The sequence below is a fragment of the Phaseolus vulgaris genome, chromosome 8 (assembly GCF_000499845.2).
Source record: "Phaseolus vulgaris cultivar G19833 chromosome 8, P. vulgaris v2.0, whole genome shotgun sequence".
NCBI classification, from domain to species: Eukaryota; Viridiplantae; Streptophyta; class Magnoliopsida; order Fabales; family Fabaceae; genus Phaseolus; species Phaseolus vulgaris.
In genome coordinates, this window is record NC_023752.2 from 5,610,342 (window position 1) to 5,619,109 (window position 8,768).

The 8,768-nt window shown below is 33.9% G+C and overlaps 1 protein-coding gene across 11 annotated transcripts; it reads left to right on the forward strand.

The window, feature by feature from the left end:
* The first annotated feature begins 92 nt into the window (after positions 1–92).
* LOC137826185 (SKP1-like protein 21) lies at positions 93–8,336 on the forward strand. 11 transcript variants are annotated; one of them, XR_011083429.1, is made up of 12 exons: positions 130–272; positions 1,467–1,763; positions 2,163–2,402; positions 2,985–3,209; positions 3,338–3,529; positions 3,616–3,726; positions 3,928–4,006; positions 4,464–4,570; positions 4,667–4,824; positions 7,372–7,505; positions 7,827–7,893; positions 8,075–8,336. XR_011083429.1 is itself a non-coding variant. In XM_068632071.1 (11 exons), coding segments are annotated over exons 3-11 (1,044 nt in total). In that variant the 5' UTR covers positions 130–272; positions 1,467–1,487; positions 1,601–1,727; the 3' UTR covers positions 8,077–8,336. The 11 variants fall into 11 exon arrangements, 4 of the variants coding, with proteins under 4 accessions (XP_068488172.1, XP_068488169.1, XP_068488170.1 ...); XR_011083426.1 differs by lacking the exon at positions 2,163–2,402 and having other exon boundaries at positions 93–272; XR_011083422.1 differs by lacking the exon at positions 2,163–2,402 and having other exon boundaries at positions 3,338–3,553.
* The last annotated feature ends 432 nt before the right edge of the window (positions 8,337–8,768 follow it).

Below are 8,768 nucleotides of genomic sequence, written 5' to 3' on the forward strand. Positions count from 1 at the left end.
CCCATTTCAAAAGGAGACAAAAAGGCTCTCAGCTCTATACGGCGTCGTGTACAACTCCTCCTCATTCTGCAAATTTTGTATCTCAACAATAAGAATTAAAAAAAAAACTCTTCTTTTCCAATTTTCTTTCATATTTTTATTCATCTAAATCAAAATCTCTTTCTCTCTCTTGTTTCTCTCTCTTCCATTCTATCTATCCATTTCTGTCCATCGCCGACAACCGCCAATTCCCTCCATTTCAAAGCAAACCCCTTTCTTCTTTCTCTTCTCAGGTACTCAATCCCCTCTTCCTCTTCCTCTTCCTCCACCTCTTCATCTTCTTCTTCCTCTCTCGCTCTTGCTCTCTCTCTCTCTCTCTCTCTCTCTCTCTAACACATGGATTGCCTAGCTCTATTTGAATGCAAGAAAACGTTTCCCATTTTATCTTTGCCACATCTTAGTGCCTTTCCGACATTAGCACGTGGTAAATAATCGCGGGTCATCTTCAAAATGTGTTTTTTTTGTGTGACCCCACGTAACCTTTATATGTTGCTGTTTTTGCTGTTGCTGTTGGGTTATTTATTTATTTTTGCTACCGGGGAATGATGTTGTGACCAAGGATAGTGTTAGTGATTTTGTTTTGCAATGGAAATGATAAAGTTTAGGTTGTCTTTTTTAGTCTGCAATGACTTGTACTGGAGACGGGTGATTGTAGTTGTAGTGTTATGGGAATGGGAATTCTTGATGTGATGGGGAAGTGCTTTTGGTTTACTACTTGAGTGCCTGTTTTTATATGAGAATTAATGTGATATAATTGGAGGATGCTGGGTGATAATGAAAGATTGGTCCTTGTGAGTTTTTATATGGTTTAAGTTTTTTCAAGACGGTAAAAGAAACTTCTAACTTGTGACTGTAAGTTTTTGTAGAATTTTTAAACAAGAGCAAAGTATTGATTAGATGAATTTAAGGGTAGCTTGCTAGGCTATTCTGCAATTCTTGCATCCGAAGTTTCCTTTTTAAGAATTGGTGTAAGAGGGTGCATTAGGTGTTTGTTGTTTGATATGTAAAAAGTACTAATAACTATTTTTTGTTATAAAACTAAGAAATTTACAATGATATCTTAGACACAAATAGCACATAGCTTATAATGCAACGGTTGATCACTTGTTCAAAAAAACCTAAATGAAAATAGGGCTGTTGTTTGTTAAATCATTATAAGTATTTGCATGCACCTATTGGTGAAGCAAAAACTATGGGTTCAAACTCTCTATGTAGATATAGATTTGAATAGCAATAAAGGCATCCTTCGCTCTGCATCTACGTATGTGTGTGAATTACTTTAGAGAATTTACCATTTTTGGCACTTTGTTACGGTCAACATGTTTATGTTATCATCCTTAATTTGTAAGTAGTATATGTTTACTTACTATTCATTTCTATAATGGCATTTTCTGCTCATAGTGACTTCTTGTTCTGTTTTTTTACAGTTGTCGCTCTAAACTTGCAAGGTGCTAAATTATTCTCCATTCTTCTCTTTTGCAAGTTTACATCTGTTTTGCAAATATTTTTACGGACCATGCATTTGAGAGATGCTGCTGGAGCTTCTTAATCCTGATTGCAGAATTGCTATTACAACTGGATGCATTATCTGGCTGTCTGAATTTGAAGTTTAAATCTGTACCCCGGCTAATATTGCTTGCATCACAGAAACTTTCATCAATAGATTTTACTTTTCAAATTGGTTTAATATGTCAGAAATTGACATGGCAGTTATTAAACCGGAGGTATGCTACTTTTTTTACTGAGTTTTTTTTTCTTCTTAATCTATCCATATAGTTCAGAGGTTAAAGTTTTACTTAAAGTTGTATCACTTTGGGCTTTTTATCTTGTTCGTCTCATTTTTATTTAGTAGCCATGCCTGCTTAATTTGTTCTTTTATTCTTTATTTGTAAAGGGTAAAGAGCACATTTTGTTGTATATGTTTAAGAACTTGATTAGTATTAATCTTTGTTACTCTTAGAAAGTTGAATTTAAAGTTAATTCAAACTCATAAAAATGGGTTGAAAAGTGAGTTTGCACCCACTTATATATTATAATTTGATCATATATCTAATTGATGTAGAATCTTTAACAGACTTTCTCATGTTGAAGATTGAACATTTTTGTGCGGGGTCTGATTGCAGGTGTCACAATGGGTCCAACAAATCTCGATAAGATAGGCTTTGATAAACTTTAATACCGTCTTAGAAAGTAGACTTTAAACCTAATTGAACTTCACAAAATCTACTTGTAAGCATTCCCTCCGAGAGTTGAACTTCTCAAGCATTGGAGTAGAGAACGCTTGTTAGGATAGACTTTGATACCATCTCAGAAAGTGAACTTTATACTTAATTCAACCTCACAAAACTGGCTTGAAATCTGAGGTTTGCACTCACTTATAAATTATCATTTTGTCATATTTCTAGTCGATATGTGATCTTTAACCATTACTGTATCTGAATTTCTCAATTTAAAAATATTTGAATAAGTGAAATTTTGTTGTGAATATCACCCTTTTACAATGTTTATTGTTTTTCCCCTCAGGAGTAGTTGAGATTTTAGAAACTGTAGATAATTAAGTGGTGTTATACAGGTTGAGATTTTAGACAAGAATATGAATTATCTTTAGTTTTGGCTCTTGAAAGGATGATGGGTTTAGAGAAATTTAGCTGGATTAGTTTTCCTGTATGTTAATCAGTACTAGTATGGTTTAAGTATCAATTTGTTAATTATTATCAAAGAACTCAGTATCATTAAAATTAATTATTAATGAGCTGGTACTCCACTAGATTAGTTTTTCAGTGTGTTAAATTTATCAGCCATAACAAACTAACAGAATACAGCTGACAAAAGGAGTTATTCACCCACTTTAGAGTATTTGGTTCTGCCAGAGAAGCAAAAAGCTTGTGTATTTATTTTCTGTCCCAAATCCCGATAGATCCTTAATTTCATATAAAAAATTTCAGATGATGAAGCCTTATATCTGGCTTGAGACATCAGATGGTTCAATCCAACAAGTGGAACAAGAAATTGCAATGTATTGCCCATTGATTTGTAAAGAGATAATACAAAAAGGGATGGGGTCTTCCAAGAATTGTGCAATATGTCTTCCTCAGCGAGTCAGTCCTGCAATATTGAGCTTAATTTTTGATTATTGTCGTTTTCATCTAGTACCAGGTCGCTCAAACAAGGTTCTACTACCTGTTCTGCCTACCTCTTTAATGCTTGTACATTGTTATTATCTTTTTAAAAAGATAATTTAGAGCTGAACAACAATATATGTCAAGATGATCTAACCTGGGGGTTATTCTTTGTACAGGAAAGGAAGTCTTACGATGAGAAATTTGTTAGGATGGACACGAAGCGGCTATGTGAGTTGACATCTGCTGCAGATAGCCTTCAGTTGAAGCCATTGGTTGATCTTACAAGTCGGGCACTTGCACGGATAATTGAAGGAAAATCTCCAGAGGAGATACGCGAAATATTTCATTTGCCTGATGATCTAACTGAGGTGTCTGGTGCTTGTGAGAACACTGTATGCCAATTATGTCTTCTTTCATCTTTATTTCTCTTTTTTCACACATGCTTTTGATCTAGGAAGAGAAGTTGGAGCCCTTGAAAAACACAACTGATGACCCAAGGATCAGGCTTTTGAATAGATTGTATGCCAAGAAGAGGAAAGAACTAAAAGAGCGTGAGAGGTTGAAGGTACGAGTGTTGTTTCTTTATTTATCGTACTAAATGAAGTATATGTGAGATTGTATAATGTATTCCTTATTCCTTATTCCTTAATACGACATCCCAATTAAATTGAACTTTTGCTGCCAAGAAATGTTTTCTTGTATCTCTTTCCTGTCCTAAATTTTAGATTGTTGAATTTAATGAGAATTGGTCCTTTGGATGTTTCAGAGTGTTGAAGCTGAAGAAGAGCATGTAGATAAACGTTCAGTTGATGATCTTTTGTCTTTTATTAATGGAGATGATGAAGGTAAAGCATTTTAATCCCTATTTTTCTTTAGTTTACTTCCTGATTCTTTCTGTACATTGGTGAAATATATACCAGTTCAGCCCTAATTGAAGTCTTTCTATTTTATATTATTTTTGGGCCACATGAAATTATTTCTGTGAAACCTGCATGATGGATATAATGATTGGTATGATTGCAATAAGAGGGAAGATATTAATGACAATGACTAATGAGGACTATACAATTGACCGTTTTCCTAACGTGACAATTGTATGGCATCACTGAACCTACTATGTCATTATGTCTATATATAGCATGGTTGTTGATAGTTTTCGTTACTCATGTCTTGCAGCTTTTACTTGTTTTATTTAGAATAGTTTCATAATTCTTTGGGGGCAATATTTTGAGAGCTGTATCTTTTTTTTTTCTGGTTTAATTCCTTTTAAAGCTTAATTAATGATGAAGAATTTCGTTACAGATCCAAAGGGCATTAAAACTTCTAAGAATAAAAAGAAAAATAGAAGGAAAAAAGAGCAACATCAGAAGAGCTCTTCTCTGACGGAAGCTTCTAAAGTGACTAAGAAGGTTGTTGTAAATATTCTGTTCTGTTTTATTTTATGAAAAAAAATCAATTATGTATCATGTAAATTACAAGTGCTGCCTTTTTCTATCTCATGATAGGAAGTAAATGGTCAAAACATCAGACACCCAAATTCTGAAGCTGATATAATTGCGGAGACTTCAATTTCACATACAGAAGATGTTTTTGCTCATAAGGAGTTTGACGATGGAGATATAGATGATGGGATTGATCCTGCACTTCAGGAAAAAATTGACAGGTGGGGCTACATTCCTAGTGCATGTTTGGAAATACCTTTCTGGGAGAAATAATTTTCTTAAAGCTCTCTTAGGAAGTTCTGATTAGAAAAGAACAATTATTTCTCCGAATAGGCTTGAACCAAGGACACACTAATTATAATGTTTGCACTATGTTGTTTCTAAAATCTATTTTTTATTGTGGGTGGCTATCATTATCTTTAGCATAGTTGCAGTGGCAGATCACTAGCTTTTCTTCTCATTAGTGATCTGTAGCATTGCAGAATATTTTGTGTGTGGAGTATAGCATATGCAGAGGACAAGGCATCAGAATGATTGAACACTATACTTCTACAAATTGTACTTTTTGAGTCATCTAGTGTTGAATATGGCATGAAGTGTTTGTGTTTATCAGAGGAAGATATGGCAATGCCAATTTGTTGGACTTTACAAGTTTTTGTATTTTTTATCTTTGTTGTTTTCTGGATGAGAATGATCAATTTAGTAATATTTTGTATCCTATATCAACTAACCATTAATTTTTCTTGACCATGAATATTGTAAAACTATTAGATGGGTAATGCAATTAGTTTGGATAGTGTGCATGTGCCTGTATTCAAGAAAAAATTTAATCTAATATTTAATGACTTCCTGGTTCATTTTAATTATTAATACTGGTAAACATATATAATGGTATAAGTATTTAAGAATTACTTGCTTAGGAGGGCAACTAATACTTCCCTATTTTCTCAGCAAGTCTTTAGCAATATTATGATGGTAATTGAATTGCCACTTTAGCTCTGCTTCTACTATTTCTTAAGTTTATTACAACTTTTCTTATTGGTTTACAAGGAATCAAGCCTGTAGCTTCTGAATATCTTACTCTTACGAGCCAACACTTAGTGCAGTGTTTGACACTTTTTAATTATTAGAAGAGGGAGAATTTCAGAGACGAGTGCAATGTTTTATTTCTAAATATGTTGATTATTGTTATAATGAATTTCAGTTTCAGATATCAGCAATATATATATATATATATATATACTGATGCTAGCACCCAAGGTTGGTAACAACTGCATAACTACCTAGATTAAATGTATTTAATGGTGTATAAAGTTGTCAGCAATTGAAACAAAAACTAGTACACCAATGGAATTGTAGCTGGAATAGGTTGAGGATCAGGTGACCGGAATTCTTTGTGGGGAAATTTAATTTAATTGAATTTCTTTTGAAATGAACAATGTACCAGCAGGAGATAGCATTTGTTGCCCTTGTAAGAGTTGCAGTACCCTGAAAAGATACACTCATGGGACTTAAAATTGAAATTGAGTATTATAAGGTCTGAGAATAGGGGAACAAGCACACTGAAAGACTCTTGGAATGAGTATTCGGCATTTGGTTGAACAATTGTGTGTAAGGAACTGCAAAGTAAACTGATGGAGTGATGAAGTTTGTTGAGGAAGAATGAGACAATAAATGCATGATCCTGTAGTTTTAAGGGCATAGAGGCATGACTGTGTAGGGATAGACCCAATTTGACTGTGTTCTTTGTTTTCTTTCTACTACACCATTTTGGTATTTTGTTTGAGGGAAGATGAGCCTATGTATAATGCCCGAGTCATTCAAAAGCTTGGTGGTGAGTGGGCGAAACTCCTCTCCCCAATTAATTTGAAGAGGTTTAGTTTGCTTTTAAACAATGTTTCAGCTATGAAATTAAATTGTTGAAAAGTGATGAAGGTTTCTGACTTGTTTTCGAGTGGGCATGTCCAAGTCAATTTAGAATAAGCATCAATAAAAGTAATGAAGTACAGAAAATTGGTGGATGTTAGAGGAGCAGGTTCTACAAATCACTATATACTAATTCTAGTGGTGAATTTTAAGTTGTAGAAAGAAGGTAGTCGATGTGTTTTTTCAACATAGCAGGCTGAACAAAATTTGAGAGTGCTTTTATAGATGAGTGGAATATTCCATTGTGGTTGTACAGTTCTCATAGATGAGTGGAATATTTCATTGTGGTTGTACAGTCCTCATAGATGAGTGGAATATTCCATTGGGACACCCTAGTTTTAGATGCCATGCCACGTAAAAAGAGAATGGCTGGTTATAGCATAGTCAGCATTATTCTTTACAACAGGAATAGAAATAGTTTTTGAAACTGTAATCAACAGAAACTGAAGAGAAGAATTTTCAGAGAATAGTGTGAAGTTTTATTTCAAAATGTGCTGATCACTGCTGAAGTGAATTCAGTTTCAGATATTAATTATATATATATATATATGATGATGATGACAGCATCTTGAATTAGTTACAATTGGATAACTACCTTCACTAACTATAATTAACATTCCTAGTTACAGCTGTACGAATCTCCCTGCTCTTAAACAAAATTAGTGTTTACATGTGCAGGGTCCAATAGCTACCCTTGCATTAACTGTCTTTTCTTTTCATCATTTTAGGTGTAGAAGGTAACATTTTGATGTAAAGGGTTTTTTATGGTGATGTTATATAAATGTGCTTTTAGGAGAGTGTAATGCAAACCTTATGTGTGCTTGGTGACCATTTGAACACAGGGAAGTCGAAGATTTTGCCCGCCGATTGAACTCTGACTGGCCGGAGAGGATGCAAGAACTTTTATCATCTGGACATGAAAGGAAGACAATGCTTTTTAGTCCCAATGGAAATAGTTTTCTACGGCGAAATGCTTGTACGTTTTTTCACTGTTTTTGAGTGATTATTATACTTGTCCTTTCATTCTATGCTTGCTAACTGAAGTTAAAAAAATTCTAAAAATGTTTCTTACTGAAAAAACTTATTTGTATAATAATTTTCCTGCATTCATTATCTTCTTTTTTAAAATTAGCTTCTACAGTTTGTCAGCTAAAGTTGATGACATGTATTTGGTGTGCTCCTTTTATTGTTTATACAAATTTGTTTCTTTTTGTTACTTAGTTTATACAAGTTATCTGTTAGAATGCCTGTTATGCAAAGTAAATATTACATCTTACCATGTCCTATCAACTTGTAGAACCATGGTGCCCTATCATTGCCAAAGAAACTTCTAACCTTACAACTGAACTTGGCAAGATTAATTGGTAATCTTTCAGTCTGTTGTTATCTTCTGGAGTAGTGTTCGATTTATTTGGTATGCGATATAGTAATAAAGCACATTCTTGACTTCGGTATTTTTGGCAGCCTGTTCAAAATGGCAATTTTCCATTCATTTCACTCACTTTCACTGTGAAATGCAACTAAATAAAAACATTTCATGTACAGGATTGCGACTTGGATGGACTGGAAATGAGTGTGTAAAAGATTGCAAGCCTACCCAGATGACGAATGGCTTTAACAATTTTGAGAGATGCTGACATATGCTAGAAAATTGTTGCATGTCAGTTATTTTCATTTTACTGTTTAAATTGATTCTTTGTTGTTCATTATTGGTGTTCAGCTCTGGTGCTATTTGCTGCTGGGGGCTTTCTCTTGTAAACTCATAGGAAAGAAATAAAAAAAGGTTGAGGTTGTGTGGATGACATAAGTCGTGTTCATTTGGTTTTCGTTGGTTTCTTTTTTCTAGTTGTGATTAAAAGCTCCTTTGTAAGATTTTTGTAATTTTATACGAAACAGAAGTGTTATACTGTTACTTGATCTTGCATTAACAAACCATTAAATAGTTGTCCTTTTGAACATGTTATCATAATCCTCTTCAGGTGATTTATCAATGCATTGATTGAGTGTCAGTATAGATATTTTACAGTGATAATGGATTGAACAGGAGAAATGAAGAATCGTGTCTTTAGACTGCCGAGCTAATCCTGATGCATATACGACCTTCTCATTTCCTCTAATTTCCCTTGCCTAAGTAATCTTCCCGATCCTTTGAGATTGATAGAGATCATTTGGAGGTGCTTTTGTGTGTTGTTGCTATCCAGTTGGAATTAAAGTTGCTGGTGAAAACTGAGACAGATTC

Bases quoted from the DNA above. Each gene is read 5' to 3' on its own strand.
- LOC137826185 (XM_068632068.1), top strand. From the start codon at position 1,728: ATGTCAGAAATTGACATGGCAGTTATTAAACCGGAG. The intron at 1,764-2,984 runs GTATGCTACTTT...AAAAAATTTCAG, and splicing joins TGGCAGTTATTAAACCGGAG to ATGATGAAGCCTTATATCTG. The intron at 4,571-4,666 runs GTTGTTGTAAAT...ATCTCATGATAG, and splicing joins CTTCTAAAGTGACTAAGAAG to GAAGTAAATGGTCAAAACAT.